We start from the raw sequence: 18,123 nt of genomic DNA, 5'->3' as shown, positions 1-18,123 counted from the left end.
CTGGATTTTCCAAAAACAGCTGGCCAGAGGAGACAGATGAGAGCCCAGAGATAGACCTTGGGGAGGCCTGGGGCGGCCACTTGAGAGACCCAAATCCTTTTTAAAAATACCCGCTCCCCCCGCCGGTTTGGCTCAGAGGATGGAGCATCGGAGGGCACGCCAAAGAGTCCCAGGTTCGATTCCGGTTAAGGGCACGGTCCTTGGTTGTAGGCTCCTCTCCAGCCCGGGTCCTGACCATGCAGGAGACAACCAATGGATGTGTTTCTTTCACATCGATGTTTCTCTCTGACTTTCCCTCGCTCTTCCTCTCTCCCTAACAATCAACGAAAAAAATATCCTCCGGGTGAGGATTAACAACAACAAAAAATAGATAAAATACACACACGCACCAAAAAACAACAACAACAACAACAACAACAACACACACACACACACACACACACACACACACACACACCAAAAACCCTGCTCACGAAGGGCATGGCTCATTATTTAAAGCAGGAAAAGGTTTTGTCCGTTATCTCCACTTCACACCAGAGGTGTTATGGACTCCAAACATCACCCAGGAGCCTTAAAAGCTGCCTCACCACGTTTTTCTTTGATTGTCTTAAATAGGGATACAGAGAAGAGAAGTTAATTGCCCAAGATTCATCAAGTCAGTGACAGAGCTGCCCCCTGGGGCTGTGGGCTCCAGGCCCCAGGCAGACTCGCTCCCTGGATCTGTCAGGCCGGTGAACACGATGTGACCACTTCCCACCCAGGTAAGCCCTGGGACGCAGGACCACATCGGCGGGAACGCTGCTCAGCCCGGAGGCCTGAGTGTGGCGCCGGGAAGGAGCCTGGGCCGGGTCAGAAAGGAGTCTCCGAGAAGCTCCCGGGCCTGCACAGCCCCTGCGCGGGATCCTCAGGCCACAAGCTAAACTGGCGGTTGCAGAAACCGTGGGATGACGCAGGCGCTCGCTGGGGAGCGTGCAGACTGTGCGGGACCAACCGCCCTGGACTCCGCAAGGTTCCCGCACCCTAACAGGCACTGTGGGCGGGGGCGCTGAGAGGGGAACCCAGGCTGCATGTGGGAGGGTGGGAGAGGGAGAGGGGATGAGAGCGTGGGCTTTAGGCCGGGACGGCGTATGACTCCCGGCACACTCACGAAAGCGTGGAAGAAACTTTAGAGCCCCGAAGCGAGCTTACCTCGTGGGAGGCGCCAGGGACGGTGATGGCGGGGCTTCCGCAGCTATGGAGTATCCCCTTTGAACAAGACTTCCCAACAGGAGCAGAGCGCGTTAACCCTTCCTTGCTCGCTATTCTTCCGGGGCTTATCGGATTCTGGTTCAGCTCTGGGTCTGCCAGAAGCCAGCTCAGAGCAAAAAGCTGCAACAGTCATAGCGCCCCAGGTGGGGTGCAGGGCTGCAGGCCCTTTGCCCAGTTCACACATGTGTGAATTGCCCCCAGAATGGACCTTCACAGAAGGCATGGCCTCATATACACACCCTACAGGTCTGAACGAAGTTCACGGTTCCACATAACCTGGAACCCCACGGACTACCCCTGCTTGCAGGGCCCTGGGAATCAATCTTCTTTTATGAATGCTTTAATGGTTGGAACAACCCGATTTCTGTTGAATAACTTCTATGTGCAACTACAGGGGAAAAAAAACACCCTTAATTTATTACATGATGTAGCCATTTACAATATAGCACATTTTTTTTGCAACCCTGCTTTGTTATTTCTTCATCATTAAAGCATATTTATCCGGAGAATGGAAACCTGGCCGAGGCCCAGCGTCTCCACACCTGAGGACCCTGCAGTGAGCACACAGCTGGACACCTGGGAACCTCTGTCAGAGGCAGTAGTTCAAGGAAGATCATCACACATCAGCCAAATCAGCACTGCCCAGAAGTTCATAATAACAACAACAATAATAATGGCAAGAATAATGGTAAGTCCATACAGGTTGTGCAGTGCCAAAGGGTTTTGAAAGCACACCCACACTTTGTGATCCCACCATCCCAGAGCCAAGCCTGGGAGAGGCACGCTCTCACAGTCCACCCACCCAGTCACCTCAGCTCCTAGGTTTCAGAGCTTTGAAGGACCCTGACTCAGCCTCTGAATGGCCTGTGACTGGGTGCGGGGCAGACGCAGGAAAGGCAATGCCCCAAACGAATGGAGTTATCACTGTTGTTACCGCTGTCGCTGTCGTTCTGTATTCTTTGGCTGCTCCTTTGGGCCTCCCTCGGATTAGGAGCCTCTTTGCCTGCTTCCTTCCTTCTCAGGGCATGGTGGCCGTGGCCTCTGCAGTAGCCATAAGCCACCAGCCAGTGCAACAACCTGCCCCTACCGCCCACAGCGCTCTCCAACCTACAAAGTGCTGTCAAGCATTTGCTGGGCCCTGCAGTCCCCACGCAGCTCTGTGTGCTTCCCAGCTATTATGATTATTAGCTGAGGGAGGTTGGTGACCTGCAAGATTGAAGCCCTGTGGCACCTAGGCCCTGGCCTAGGCCCCAGCACTGGTGGGCCTGCTCCCCAACTCTCCCTTCTGCCCAGGAGCTCCTCCACCAGTTTTTGGGCTTTGGGGAAATACCTAATTTCCTTGCTGCTCAGGCTCTGTTGGCAACGGCAAGAGAACTTCTGTAAAGCGAGGTGAACTCCGTGGACTTGTGGGAGGCCATGTTCTGCCTTTTCCTGGCAACCCTGATGGGAGGTAACATGGTTGAAATGTGGGCCTGCCTGGGACGGAGCTCCGGGGGCTGGTTGGGGAGTCCCAGTCACTGCATCCCAGCACCTCCGGGAGTCTGCAAGCCTTGGATGAGATCCTACCTGGGTGGAAGGCTGACTGTGGCTATCATCACTGCCAGTTCCCGCTCCCCCAGATGCCACCTGCCCCAGCCTGAGTTGGGGATGCAACTACCACAATCCCACCTGTCAGAGGGAAGGCACATCCAAGTCCTCCCTCGGACCTTTTCCAATGAACAGATTCACTGTCACCTCTCCCCCTTTGCTAGAGTGGCCTGTAAGACATTTATTTTCAGAATGGATGGCACCCCTATACACCCCCTGCTTGGTGGATACTCTTGGGGGTCTGAGAGTGGGACTTGCTGGAGTGGGAATCAACTTGGGATGGCTAAGGCCAAGACCCACAGGCTTTGGGGTGGGAGGGAAGCTTGAGTTACACACACACACACACACACACACACCAGCGACACTGGCAGTTCAGAATGAGATTCATAGGCTGGGCCTGGAGCCTTGGGACTGATTTCAGGGTGAGTCACAGCCTTTCTGCCCCCCTTTTCCAGCCATTCCTTCTGCCTTAGTTTACCCTCCTCAGTGTGTGGGTCCCCAGTAGGCCCCCAAGGCCAGCTCTGAGATTCAGGAAGGGCTGAAGGGGACTGAGAAAGATGAAGCGTTCAGAAGTCCCTAGGGCTCGGGTGACAACGCTCTGCTCCCCCAGGCCCAGAGCAGACCTGAGACCAGCGCCCAGCTCTGCAGCTGGGGCGCATGACCCTCCCCCCCCCGCCCCCCGCAGGGCAGGCAGGGAGCAGGACCAATTGTTCGTCCTCTAAAAAAAAGGGTCCAGGCGTGAGTGCAGAAGGAAAAGGAAATGAAAATAGTAACACTACACATTTCCAACAGGAGCCGCTTCTGCGGCGAAGGGAAGGGCCCAGTAAAGGCGACCGTCTTGGGTCGCAGAGCAGCGGGAAATCCTCAGAGGCCAGGCTGGACCCAGGGGCTGCCTCGGGCTGCCGGATCTCAGGGCGCTCCCGCCAAGGCCGGCCACAGGGCGGTTCAGAGAGAAACTGCAACAATCCGGGTCAGATGGGATCCGTTTGAGTCATTTTCCCCGGAAGTTTCTAGCCAGCCCAGAAGAATTGGCCCTGGCAGGGAGCCCGAGAGAGGGCGAGGGGGGTAGGGGCGCTGCCTGGCCTCCCCAGTCCTCACGACTCCAAATCCGCAAGGATGGAGCACAAACCACCCTCTTAGGACGCAGCTACAACCAACTGCCGGTTTCAGAAGAGGAAAAAAATCACCTCCCTCCCCGCAAATCAGTAGTGGCGACCTCTGGAGAGAGGAAGGCAGGAGAGTCTAACATTATCGGAAATGTTCTTTCTACGAAAATAAAAAAAAAAATGGCATGCGTGAATAGGAAACCAAAATTTCACTCTTAAACGTGTCAACAAGAAACAAAATGACTGCGGGAGCCGTTTGGAAGGTAGCTGGGCTTGGGGACGACGGCGTGCACTTCCCGAGGGCCTTGGCCTTTCCCTTTGCCTTTCTCAGTTTCCAGAACCGGGAACCGTTTCTTAAAGGCTCGTGGACACTCTCTGCTCCGCCCGGTCCCTGGGGCTGCAGACGCCAGGCCTGCGCCTTCAGGTGTCAAGGCCCGGTGGTCGCGTGGCGGGGTGAGGTCGCGGCCAGAGGAGGAGGACAGCCGGCCCGTCCCCTCCAGGTGAAATTGAAAGTAGCCGGAGCCTTGTTTCAGCGTTTCCCAGCTCGGGGCCTCGGCGCCTGCCCTGCGCGTTAACCCTTCCTTGCTCGCCCGGTCCGGCGTGAACGAAGGGGAGCGGTGCGCATTTTGCTCGGGTGGATCCGTGGCATCCTGGCGCTCATTCCTCTATAGAATCAGGTAGCAACGAATCCTCGCCCAGCCCTTCCTCTGCTCCTGTCTTAGGTTTCGGTGCCGATCAAATGACCCAGGGCTCCCGGGGAGTGGAGGCGCCTTTTGCACCCCGCTGAGGTCAGAGAGCAAGTGACCCTCCCGGGGGACACCTTATTACAGCCTCATTCTCCCCTCATCGTTTCGGAATCTCAGCGAGGGTTTTTGCTGGCCTATTCTCCAAACAAAATAAAATCAGAATCACTTAGAAAAACACGAGGAAAATGGAAAGCCCAGAGATGTAGGCAGGTGGATGGGGTCAGCAAGTTAGGAGGAGGGATGGAAACTGGCGCAGGTTCAGCTATGGACTCTTCCTGGACTCTGAAACCAACGCCCACGAGGAAAAAGGGAATCCTAGGGATCCGCTCCTGATTAGTGGGACTCATCCTGGGCTCCTGCAAAGTCCCGGGAAGCCGAGATTCCCTGAGCTGCGAGGGTTTACACCCTCCCCGGGGAGGGGGCGGGGGGGTGGTGGCCAGCAAGGGTGCTCCCAGGAGGGGCAGGCAGCCTGGGTCCAGGACTGAAAAGAGGTTGGGAAATGGGACCCCAGATATTTCCATGGTACTGGCTTCCCCAAAGCCCGGCGGAGAGAGGCTCAGAGAAAACAAGGCGTCCAGGAGGGCATGTTAAACTGAAAGTTTATAAATTAAAGGGGAAAATACAGCGAATAGAGCTTCCCAACTTCACAAATCTTTTAAAAGTTAATAGTCTAGTTGAATGCACAGTGCCCTTAGGGAGGCGAAAAGCGGCGAGGTTGACAGGATCACCTGTCTTAGGGGCAGGGGCAGGGACAAGGACGGGCGAATCCTGGGTCAGGACACAGCGATGGTGGAGAGTGGACATAAGAGACAAAGGGCCCAGCGGCTGGAAAACTGCGGAGGACGCCATAGAAAGGCTGGTCAGGGATATTCACATTGAATACAAAAATAACCATCATTTGAATACAAACAACTGAAAAGTGCTACAAGTTTGAACCCCCCATTTAAAACAAATAAAAAGAAATAAAAGAAACATGTCTGCGAAGGGCTGCCAGCCTCGTTCTCTCCTTGTTCTGGGACTCCCAGGAGCTTCCCAGTGTCTTGCGGCCCTGGCCTCCGAGAGGAAAGATGAGGGGGAGGCGGAGGGGAGAGAGGCTTCCTTCCTTACATTCAGCACTCAATAGGGCACCCTCACCCAAGGTCTGCCGCCAGGGAGGGAGGGGCCAGAAAACCAAACCCTTCACGGTTCAAACCAACCCCTGGCCCGGGGTTTCTAGGGGCTGCCTGGGTTTCGCACCCCCTTTATTACAAATGCAATTTCCAAAAAGAATAGATATGTAGATACACATAGATTGGTAGCATGGATACCATGAACTAGTGTGGCCTAGCGCACGAAGCTCCCGGCAGGCCTGAACTTCAGGGGATTCAGGCTATGTGGTCTCCAGGAGTTCTCTCCACTCCGGGGAAACGCCATCCCCACGCAGATACAATCCAAATCCAACGCTGTCGCGATAATAAATAATGTCTAAGGGCTTCCAGGCAGGTGGTGATGGGGGGGGGGGCAGAGCCCCTAGGCCACTGGGTGCCTCTGTTCAAATTGGAAAAAGGCGCCCCCTCCGGGCAGACTCAGTCCCATCTCCAGGGCGCACGTCCCGGATAGCAGAGCCAGGGCTGGATTTGATCCTCCACTTGCCCCCTCGGGTGGGCGCCCCAGTACAAAGCATGACCTGCACAGCCGTCAGCTGCCGGCCGTCTGGAGCTGGGGAGCCGGGAACACTCGCTGCCTCGCCCCAGGCCGGCTCACTGGGTGCCCGCGGCGGCTGCGCACGTAGAAAGCGCCCAGCCCGGGAGGCAATAGTAAGGGTAGTAGTAGGAGGGCTGCAGCGGCAGCAGCGAGGGCGGCCGCAGCACCTCGCCGGGCAGGTACTGTCTCTGGTCGTCGCGCACCAGCACCTTCACCGCCACCTTCTTGGCTGCGGGCGCGGAGGCCAGCAGGTCGGCAGCCATCTGCCGGCGCTTGGTCTTGTAGCGACGGTTCTGGAACCAGATCTTCACCTGCGTCTCAGTGAGCTTCAGCGACGCGGCCAGGTCGGCGCGCTCGGGCCCAGACAGGTAGCGCTGGTGGTTGAAGCGGCGCTCCAGCTCGAAGACCTGCGCGTGGGAGAAGGCGGCCCGCGAGCGCTTCTTGCGCGGCTTCGGCGCCACCGGCTCCTCCTCCTCCTCCGCGCCGCCCGCCGGCCCGCCGCCGCCGCTGCCACCTCCCGCCCCGCTGCACAGCGCGGGCACGCGGGCGCCTTCCGGGCCAACACCGTCGTCCTCCGCCCTCGGGCTGCGGTCGCCTTTGGACCCCAGAGGAAAGAGAAACAAGAGATGGTCAGCGAAGCCGAGGAGTGAGGTTGGGCCTCAACTGCGGGGTGGGGGTGGGGAACGGAAATGTCCTGCGATCCCACCAGGGCGGTGGCGAGGGCCTCCAAGCCCGGGTTTTTGGAGACAGTCTCAGCACCAAGTTCCACTCACTTCCCGCATCTAGGCCTGTCGGGTGCGGCCAAGGGACTCCGCCGCTGTATCAACGCTGTGCGGGCGGCCCAGATCCAGCTCTCTGCCCTGTCTGGGCCCCAGGCTCCCCTCGGCAACGCGGGGCACTGAGCCTGGTTACCCTCCAAAGCCTTGTCGGCTCTCAGAGCTGAGCCCTGTTTGGATTCACCCGCCTCCCTACACTCATGCTTACACATACACATGCGTTGACTGCGCGTCAAGGGAAGGTGTAGGGACAGATTCTGGGGACAGAGGTATTCAGAGTCTTCCGCCTCCCACCACCAGAATTGCTGCGAGAGGTGTAGCAATGGGCTGCCCCCAGGCCTTGGGCAGACTTCTCCCTCTCCCTTTGCAAGGAAATTAGACAGAGGCTGGCGATCGGGGGTGACAAGAGCAGGGTGTCCCTGCCTCCAGTCCTTGGATTCACATCTGACTCCAGTTCCCCGCCCTTTCCCGCGCTCTCTGGCCACAGCACCCAGCAGAGAGGTCCGGCGCTCTGGCCTCTGGCGGAAGAGACAGGATTTGCCTGGGGCCGGAGCGAGGCCTACAGCAGCGTCTACCAGACCGCAGGGCAGGCGTAGGGGTCTTTCTGACCCAATGAGTTGCCAGGAGCGGAGGAGGCCCCTCTCCCTGCTGCTGCTGCTGCGTCTGGGATGACCCACATCAGCCCCTCTGCTTCCAGCTGGTTGTTGGGTTTGCCTCCAGCTCTTGGGTCCTCATCCCAGAACAGCTTCCCAGACCCCGGGGTCTGGGAAGCTAAACAAACCCTCCTCTCAAGCCCGGGCTCAGCAGATCCTGTCCCCTGGCCCGCTCGGAGGTGTCCCTCGCTACCTGTCCTTGAGCTGCAGGGCCTGGCCCTGGGACCTCCAGCCCGGAGTGTCTCTGCTCTCTGAGTGAAGGCCAGGGCACTGGCTATCCTAGATCTCTGGGCCTCTCGTTCTTCCCCCTCCCAACTGATTTGGAGATTTGGAGACAGACACGGCCTGCCAAAGGCACTAGAAATGAACTCAAATCCAAGCTGCAGTGGTTCCCTCCCAGCCCTGTCCGGAGGACGTCTCAGGCCTCGCCCCAGGACGCAGGGCTCTGAGGACGCTCTCGGTTTTCTCTCTGGCTTACATGCCGGAGGGTTAGAGCAGCCCGCGCCAGAGCGCAGAGCTTGGGGTCCGGATCAGCCCCTGGGCCCCAGGGCAGGGTGCTCGCGGCAGGCCCACCCCACTCGGCGAGGTTGACCTCCTTGCCCAGCCCCTCAGCCCGGCCCCCTTCCCCGGGAAGCCTCAGCGAACCTGAGACGCTGGCGGACATCTCGCTGTCGCTCCGGCCCACGGCTTCCTCCTCCAGGTCCTTGGCGGCGGGCAGCTCGCAGACCGGCTGGACGAGGCCCAGGGTCCCTCCCGCACGGCCGGCCCGACTGGCCCTAGGCGCGTCAGCGCCGCGCCGCCCGCCCTCGTTGTCCTCGCTCAGCGCCGAGTCCGAGTCCCAGCCACCCGGGCTCTCCGCGGTCCGCCCCGCAGCCATTCTGGTCCCGGCAGGCGACGCCAGCAGAGAGTCCTCGGCGCCCCCCAGAGCGCCCCCGTCGTTCTCCCCAAAGAGCCGCCAGCAGCAGACAGCAGGCGCCCCAGCCACTGCTACCGGTGTGCCCCCGGGTACCCGGCGCCCCTCCGGCGCGGGTAGTCCGCCGCGCTCCTCTTTCTTGTTGAGGATCGCCTGGATGGAGAAGGGCGTCAAGGTGTTGGCGCCGCGCACAGCCATCTGCGCCTCGGGCCGGAGCGGCCGGCCGGCCGGGCGGCTGGGAAGCGGGGCAGCTCCGAGCTGGACGGAACGCTCGGGGCGCCGCGGCGCGAGTGAACCCGGCGCGCGCGAAGCCCCGGCAGCCCACTCCTGCGCGGTCCAGTAGCCCGCGCCCTGCTCTGGCCCGGGATCAGCGCCGACCCTCACCCCTACTTCCGAGTTTCACCCGGCCCGGAGACCCCCCCCTCCCAATCCAGAGTCAGACGCCCTTCTTTCGCAGCTCAGCTGAATTATCTCATCGCCTAGCGCTCCGAGGGGCGGGCCGGGGTCGGCCCCTCGGAGGGCATTGGGGGGAGGATCCGCGGGGGCCCCTCGGCGGCTTGCAGTCCCCTCCTAAGCGCCTCCGGAGCGCACGACCCAGAGTCACTTTTTCTTTGCGCCTCTGTCTCTTCCCCGCCTGCAGGATTTCGCTCCTGGCTTGTCCTCTCGCTTCCCCGCTGGGCCCACGCTTCCGGAGCCCACCCCCGGCGGCAGCGGTCGCGGCGGCCGCGGGATTCCGAGAGGCGCGGGGCACCTTTTTACCCCCTGCCTGGGTTTTATCTGTTTCTTCTCTCTTTCCTTCCCCTGCGTTCCTTCGGACCCCCCTCCCGCTCGGGTGTCATTCCTCACCGCTGAGTGACAGCCGCAGGCCACGCCCCTGCACTGGGCGGTCCTGGGCGCTCCCGGCCGCACATTGGCTGGCTCCGGCTGGGAGACGTTCACTGAAACAGACAAAACTGGGCGCGTTGCGCGTAGAAAGTCGGGGTCTGACTTAACCCCTTTCCTCCCAAGTCTGGTTCGCGAAGCATCTTCCAGCAGCTAGGAGGCCGCAGACCCGCTGCTCGAGAAACCGAGGGTCTTACCTTTGTGGATGTGCCCACCTATTCCCGCGCTTTTACGCAACACCGTGTTTAGTTGAGTCCAAGTCCAGGGCTCTAGGCGGAAATCCAAGATCACGCAGTTCCATACATCGCGCGTATAGTTCCTGTTCTCTTGGAAGGTGCACAGAGATGAAGAACAAATTGCGTCTTGCACTTTCACACTTGCCCCCTTACACTTTCGCGGCTCTTCACTGCTAATTCTTTACGCTAAAATAATCAGTTCATGAAAACCACTCTTTTTTTTTTTTTCTTTCCAGACCGTATTTTATTTGATTCGCTTTCTGTAGAGGAATTGAAAAAAAAAAAAAAAGGTACAGTTAGAACTAAAATCAGGCGAGAAATTGGAGGGCATGTTTAGGAGAGTTTCTGGAAATTGCGTGATTATTCCCTGCACTGTCAATGCTGAATTTTATTGGAGTTAAATTTTGCACCAGGAAGAAGAAGAAGAAGAAGAAGAAGAAGAAGAAGAAGAAGAAGAAGAAGAAGAAGAAGAAGAAGAAGAAGAAAACCCCTTTCAATTTGTTCTTTAAATATTCTGTTCCTTGTGAGTTGAATAAGATTAGAAGATATATATTTGTTTAAGAGAATTTCTAGGAATTACCATAGTAATGATCCTGAACTGGCATTAAATGCTCTTTTTTTTTTAAAATAAGTAACACATTGTTTTCTGTACAAGAAAGAGCCGAGTTAAGAAACACAAATATTGTGGGTATATCAAAACATTTGTTACTAATTTTTGTTGTTTATTTTTAAATAAAAAAAATTGCACCAGTAAAATGCTTTACTGTCTTCCATAAATTTTGCCAGAGGTTCAACTTAACACCACACAACTGGAACCATTAAATGCGTTTAAGAAACTGTGATTTTAACTTAGTCAAGTGTGGGGACTGGTGTTTTTGGTGTCACTAACATAAATAACATCGCCCTTGTTGCTTTCCTTTTGGCGGCTCGCAGAGGGCACCGCAGGATGGAACACACCCACTGTTCACAGTTTTCAGGCTCAGTGGCGGCTTTGCAGCATCTCTGCTTCCCAGCCCGTCAGCCACAGGATGCCTTTTGCATCCCACATACACTACAGTGCAGATCCTGTCGTGGATTCGGTGGGGAAAAACCTCACGCTCGCAGAGGTCATTGCCCTGTGTAGATCTTCACGATGACATCAGGTTTGGAGAGAAAGGTAGTTTAAATGTGGTGTCAGTATCCCGCTAGTGTGAGGAATCCGAGGCTCTCCAGGCCCGGAGGGGAACAGAACAGAATGTTTCCCGGGCTTCCAAAGAAAGCGTGTCCTTGCCTTCCTCTCGGGACCTGGATTTAGTCTCTAAATAACCCCTCCCCCACCTCCCTAAGCAATGGGTTGTTAGTCTCTGGGGTCCAGCCAAGGAGGGGGAGGTGGACCCAGGATGCCCAGAGGTGAGAGATGGCAGGTGTGAACTGGGTGTCGCAGACAGCTATCCTTTTGTGGGGTTAGGACTTGGTGTGGACACATAATACGGACACTCTGACAGGCAGAGAAGTTTTGGGGCTGAATAACTGAGTCTGAGAGTAAGGGTGGGGGCTCTCCAAAGACTTACTTAGCTGCCCTTTATTTTTTAAAGACCCATCCACCTCACCCCCCGCCCCTGTCCCCCCAATTCAAGTAGGATATACCCCTTGACACAGGCTCGGGCAGAGGCGTTCAAAGCGTGGAAAGCTATGGTTCGGTGATTTTGTGGGCTCGGAGTGTAAGACTGGCGGCCTTCCGAGTCTCCAGGAGGCGCACAGCCCGGGCGCTCGGTCCTCGCGGGCGGGCGCGGTCAGTGGATCGTTAGGTCTGGTGCTTGGCTGCGGGCAGGCCGGGAGGTGGGTGTTGGCCGAGTGTAAACACCAGGGTCTGGAAGCTGCTGGTGGGGAATGCAAAGGCTCTGGGGGCGGTGAGCGAAGGTGGTCGGAGGCACAGAGATTATTTCCCCGGGGACGCGCAGAGTAAAGGAAAGGCCGGCGAGTGGGTGGGGAGGGAGGGTGCGTCTAGTCTCAGCAGGTCAGCGCTGAACGCACGCAGGTCCGGAGATCCACGGGGACAGGGAAGCGTCCGCGCCGGCGGGGACCCGGCTCGCAGCTCACCGAGGGCGATGTCTCGGCGTGGCCGCGAGCTCCTGGACCCGCGGCGGCGGGACGGCGCCTGGAGGGCGGTCGGCGCCGCGCTCGGGCCCGGGAATCCGCGGAACCGGAGATGGGGACCCCGAGTGACCCACCCGTCTTCAGGAGACGACCGGCTCGCCCCGCGCGGTGCCTTCCTCCGCCCGGCTCTTCCCTTACCTTCCCCAACTCCCCTCTTCTGACTCCCGCAGCTTGGTTCCTGCGCGCCCCCTATTTGCCCCAGAAAGCCCAGGTCCCAGGCGCTGCTTGGCGGCGAGGTTCCCCGGGCCGCGTGCGGAGTAGGGGATGCGGGTGTGAGAGCGGAGGGAACGGAGCTGGGGAAACGCCGGCTCTCGGGCGCGGCCCACCAGGGGCCACCGCGCGCCGTGCCCCCGGCGCCCATCACCCGTGGCCTCAACCAGCCTTCGTCTTCCGGGGAGGAGTTGCCTTCTGTGCCCGGGTTGGCCCGAGGGCACGCGCCAGGGGCTGCGCTGCAATGGGAGACCACGCAGGACTCCTCTGTGACGCGGATGACTTCGCCTGAAGACACTGGCCTTTTCTGGGCCGTAGTTTCTAGTCTTTGAAACCGAGGGCTTGGACCTGGTGCCCTCCGAGGCCGAGGCCACCGCTGAACTGCTCGAGCTGGTGTGTGTGTGTGTGTGTGTGTGTGTGTGTGTGTGTGTGTGTGGCTCAGGTGCAAGCTCTCAGGCCAGGTCCAGGCAGAGGCTGCACCGGGAATCACCGTGGTCCCCACCAGCAGGCTCCCCACCAGCAGGCTCCCGAGGGTGCTTCAAGCATCCCAAGCGCCAAGCATCTGGCCACCGTCCCGCCAGCAAACACCAACCAACTCCTGAATTCCTAAGTCGTCTGCTTTCAGACACCAGGGTTTTTTCACACACGTGGTCCAGGTATATCTGACTTCACAGGGAAGCATTGCTATGGGTCAGGGTAGTTTTATATTTTAAACAAATGCTGTGCACCAGCAATGTTCCAGGAGCCGAAGCCTATTGTTTTATTAATTTATTAATTTATTATTTTTTAAATGTATTTTTATTGATTTCAGAGAGGAGGGGAGAGGGAGAGAGAGAGAGAAACATCAACGATGAGAGAGAATCATCCATCAGCTGCCTCCTGGACACCCCACAATGGGGATGGAGCCTGCAACCAGGGCATGTGCCCTGACCAGGAATCGAACTATGATCTCCTGGTTCACAGGTTGACACTCAACCACTGAGCCACCATGGCCAGGCCTATTGTTTTACTTAATCTACACAACCTTGAGGGTGTGGTGAGTAGAAAACATTATTATCCCTACTTTACAGATGAGGAAACGCAGAGTCACATAGTTTAAATGACTTGACCACCGTACACGGCTAAATCTGGATTCAAAACTCTCTAATGTCAGTCCTGTTGGGTTTTCTAACCAGTTTTTCTACGAACCTTCGGGTTTATTCTCATTAAATGTTTCTTATTGTCTTCCTGACCCATTTCAATAGACCCGTTCATCAGAAAAAGAGCCTGGAACTTAAGGAAATCAAAGGAAGAATTCGGGCAGGCAAATCTAATGATTTTTCTGTTTCGTGCCTTTGAAAATAAAAGACGCCAAAGGCCCATGGATCTGGACATAAATCTTGGTATACGGAAAGAAAGAAACACCATCATTATTATAATCAATAAAATGAACCATGTGTAAAGGGAAACGGTTGGTTGCGTTCAGAAATATGGGGACCTGGGCCTTGCTCGAGGATGCAGCGATAAAGACCTCACGGAAGACGTTTCCTCTTTGGAACTTTGGTTTTCTTACGGGTGAAAAGCCCCTGTTGGGGGGAGATGACTTCTCACGTTTAGAACAGGAGGTACGGTCTCGCGAACCCGCCTAGGTACAATGGAGGACGAGCGCCACCTAGCGGGAACCCTTGCGGAATGCGTGGCGTATGGATCTACTGAAACACCGAAAAGTAAAAGTTGGTTTCACAAAACGGAATGCTTTTGCTGTTAATTGTCTCCACAGTCTCACGTTACGAGCAACCTAATAACGGAGATGTTCCTTTCAAAAGACTCATGCGGACACAGCCCGATCCCCACTGAAAAATCACCGCACTCAAGGGCAGGGATAGGTAGGGGATCAGCTGTAGTTGCAGGGCCCAGAGACCTGACCTAACACATCATCCTTGGTTCCTCTGTGCTGGCTCCCCGGGCTGCCTCTGTGAGTGCTCCACCCAGGCTCTGACCGGATGCTAATTTAGGGCACATGTAGTCTGTATGCGTAATTGGAGTCATAGGAAGGTTTTTCAGTTCTTCAGAAACTAATTTTGTCGTGAGACTAATGGGGGTATTTCACCCTAAACATCAGAAAGTTCAGGCATTACAAACAAGCCCGTCTTGTCCCTCAGGTTTTATTTTCTCATTTGGGTTGTAGATGGTGCTATTTCATTTTTTCTGCTTTTGTGGGACGAGGTTAGGAGAAGGTTTCAGTGGATAAACAGGAAGATGATATGTCTGATTGTTTGTGTTGAGATGCTTATAAAATTTTTTAAAAGTCTTCTGATTTTATTACCTTTCTGAGTCTAAGTAACTATACGGGGGACTCTCAAGGTATTATGCCAGGTTCTCCTTGCAAAATTTCCCAACTCATTTCTCTATTCTCTCCCTTTCATTCATTTAATATTCAACAGATTTTCCCTGAATGCCTATTATGTCTCAGATGCTATTCTAGGCTCTGGGGTTCAAGGACCCCTTAGACCAGGGGTGGGCAAACTTTTTGACTCGAGAGCCACAATGGGTTCTTAAACTGGACCGGAGGGCCAGAACAAAAGCATGGATGGAGTGTTTGTGTGAACTAATATAAATTCAAAGTAAACATCATTACATAAAAGGGTACAGTCTTTTTTTTTTTTTTTTTTAGTTTTATTCATTTCAAACGGGCCGTAGTTTGCCCACGGCTGCCTTAGACACTACTCTCCACAGGCTAACATTTCAGTGGTGGAATACCATCAAGAAATAAATGCTTGCCCAACTGGTTGAGCATCGACCTATGAACCAGGAGGTCATGGTTCAATTCTCAGTCAGGGCACATGCTTGGGTTGCAGGTTCGGTCCCCAGTGGGGGATGTGCAGGAGGCAGCTGATGGATGATTCTCTCTCATCATTGATGTTTCTGTCTCTCTAGCCCCCTCTCCCTTCCTCTCTGGAATCAATAAAAATATATTTAAAATTTTTTCTCCTAAAAAAAGAGAAATAAATGCTTAAGTACCACAATGGACAAAACATCAGATGATGTAAGTGCTATAAAAAATTAAAGCACCATGGTTGGGAGAGGTGATCTGGGTTTACTTTTGATGGAGTGAGATGGGAAGCAGAAGGAATATAGGGACGAGATTTTTAGACAAAGAGAAGAACTAGACCAAAGGACACGTAGTGGGAACCATTAGAGTATGCTCAAGGACCCAAGGGGATGCTCCTGGGGCTAGAATGGGCAGAGTGGCAAGAGTTGGGGTCCCAGAGGCAACCGGAGGCCAGACTGTGCAGCCTTCATAAGCCACAGAAAGGAGCCACAGGAAGATTCGAAGCAAAGAGTTAAATGAATATGATCTGCACCTGAAAAAGATCATCGCTCTGGCTGAGGTGCAGAAAGGCTGTGGGGGTTGCAAAAGGAGAACTGTGGAAATCTGTTAGCAGTTACTGAGTCCAAGCCAGAGATGATGGTGGCTTCTATTAGGTGGTGCTGAAGATGGAGGGAAGGGCCGGCGTGGCATGGATTTGGGTGGTATTTATCATTTATTTTTTTTAAATTGTGGTAAAATATACATAACATAAACTTTACCCCCTTTGAACCCTTTTGAGTATGCTGTTCAGTGTCGGGAAGTACATTCACTATGTTGTGCAACCATCACCACCATCCCTCTCCAGAACTTTTCTCGCAAGAGCAAAACGCATTAAACTGCACCCATGAAAAGATGACAGTGCTGGCTGGAGTGGGAGCCTGAGTATCAGGGATGTTAGTTGGAAAGAGAAGTGGTTAAAGGTTTGGGAACTTAGTGAAGACTTCAGAAGTGCTGCCCTAGCCAGTTTGGCTCAGTGGATAGAGTGCCGGCCTGTAGACTGAAGGGTCCCAGGTTCGATTCTGGTCAAGGGCACATGCCCGGGTTGCGGGCTCGATCCCCAGTAGGGGGCGTGCAGGAGGCAGACAATCAATGATTCTCTCTCATCATTGATGTTTCTCTCTCTCTACCCCTCTCCCTTCCTCTCTGAAATCAATAAGAATATAAATACATACATACATACATACATACATACACACATACACTGCCTTAAAAAAAAAAAAAGACTTCAGAGGTGCTCAGGTTATCCGTGACACCCAGGTGATGGATGTGAGTGGAGGCCTTGAGTACTGGAGGTGCCCTTCTGCCTTATTCTCCCAATTCCTCAAACAGCCCAGCAAACCTATGATATTCCTGTGAACACCTCCCCCCACACCCTTGGCTCCTGTTTCTCATACCTACGTGCCATCTGTGCTGTTCCTCGCTGTGGAGATCCTACCGACCCACAGGTCTAGAAAAGGACACGAAAATAAGAAAATATACTATTTTTAAAAATATATTTTATTGATTTTTTACAGAGAGGAAGGGAGAGAGACAGAGAGCTAGAAACATCGATGAGAGAGAAACATCGATCAGCTGTCTCCTGCACATCTCCTACTGGGGATATGCCCGCAACCCAGGTACATGCCCTTGACCAGAATCAAACCCGGGACCCCTCAGTCTGCAGGCCGACGCTCTATCCACTGAGCCAAACCGGTTTCGGCAAGAAAATATACTATTTTTAAAAGATACTGTTCTTCACAGCCAGGCTCAGCTCACGCATTCCTTTAGTTCTGTGTCCTTCTTAGACTCTCTCACCCCACCTGCTGTGACCTTTCCCCCTGGAATCCGGGAAGCCCAGCTAGCCCTCTTTGTCTTTAATTAAATCAACTCATGGAGCAAGTTGCCACCTGGTGATGATAGACAAAGACACATCCTTGGAAAGTCTAGCGTAGCACTTCATACACTACAGCCATTCACAGACCTCTTCGCACAGCTTGCCATCTCTGCATATCCACCTAGATCACTCTTTACTTAATACCTTTATGTAAATGATTGTAATCTAGACCACCAACTTACACCATACATAAAAATAAACTCAAAATGGATAAAGGACTTAAACGGAAGACGGGAAACCATAAAAATCTTAGAGGAATCCACAGGCAACAAAATCTCAGACATATGCCAAAGCATTATCTTCATCGATACAGCTCCTAGGGCAATGGAAACTAAAGAGAAAATAAACAAATGGGACTACATCAAAATAAAAAGCTTTTGCACAGCAAAAGAAACCATCAACAAAACAACAAGAAAGCCCACTGCATGGGAGAACATATTTGCCAATGTTATCTCCAATAAGTGTTTAAATTCCAACATTTACAGGGAACTCATACAACTTAACAAAGGAAGATAAACAATCCAATCAAAAAATGGGCAATGGACCTAAATAGATACTTTTCTAAAGAGGACATACAGAAGACCAAGAGACATATGAAAACATGCTCAAAGTCAATAATCATCTGAGAGATGCAAATCAAAACAACAATGAGGTACCATCTCACACCTGTCAGAATGGCTATCATCAACAAATCAACAAATGACAAGTGCTGGTGAGGACGTGGAGAAAAAGGAACCCTCATGCATTGCTGGTGGGAATGCAGACTGGGGCAGCCACTGTGGAAAACAGTATGGAGTTTCCTCAAAAAACTAAAAATGGAACTCCCATTTGATCCAGTGATCCCACTTCTAGGAATATATCCCAAGAAAACAGAATCACCAATCAGAAAGGATATATGCACCCCTATGTTCATAGCAGCACAATTTCCAATAGCTAAGATTTGGAAACAGCTTAAATGCCCATCAGCAGATGAGTGGATTAGAAATCTTTGGTACACCTACACAGTGGAATACTACAATGCTGTGGAAAAGAAGGCACTCTTACCATTTACAACAGCATGGATGGAACTGGAGAGCATTATGCTAAGTGAAATAAGTCAGTCAGAGAAAGAGAAATATCACATGATCACACTCATAAACTGATGAACAAAAACAGATCCAGAGATAGAGAAGCATCGATCAGACCATCAAACCTCAGAGGAAAGGGAGGGGAGGGTGGGGGGA

At 54.0% G+C, this 18,123-nt stretch overlaps 1 protein-coding gene across 1 annotated transcript; it reads right to left on the bottom strand.

Annotated features, from left to right (window-relative positions):
• Positions 1 to 1,646: 1,646 nt before the first annotated feature.
• NKX3-2 (NK3 homeobox 2) lies at positions 1,647 to 10,181 on the bottom strand. Its single transcript, XM_059675609.1, has 2 exons — positions 8,445 to 10,181; positions 1,647 to 6,965 (listed from the first exon to the last, which is right to left on the bottom strand). The coding sequence occupies exons 1-2, from the start codon at positions 8,908 to 8,910 to the stop codon at positions 6,427 to 6,429; spliced, it is 1,005 nt and encodes a 334-aa protein (XP_059531592.1). The 5' UTR covers positions 8,911 to 10,181; the 3' UTR covers positions 1,647 to 6,426.
• Between the last annotated feature and the right edge of the window lie 7,942 nt (positions 10,182 to 18,123).

The sequence above is a fragment of the Myotis daubentonii genome, chromosome 1, assembly GCF_963259705.1.
Source record: "Myotis daubentonii chromosome 1, mMyoDau2.1, whole genome shotgun sequence".
In the NCBI taxonomy this organism is placed as follows: Eukaryota; Metazoa; Chordata; class Mammalia; order Chiroptera; family Vespertilionidae; genus Myotis; species Myotis daubentonii.
The sequence above is the reverse complement of the archived record's forward strand: the minus strand, read 5'-3'. Positions and strand labels throughout refer to the sequence as shown.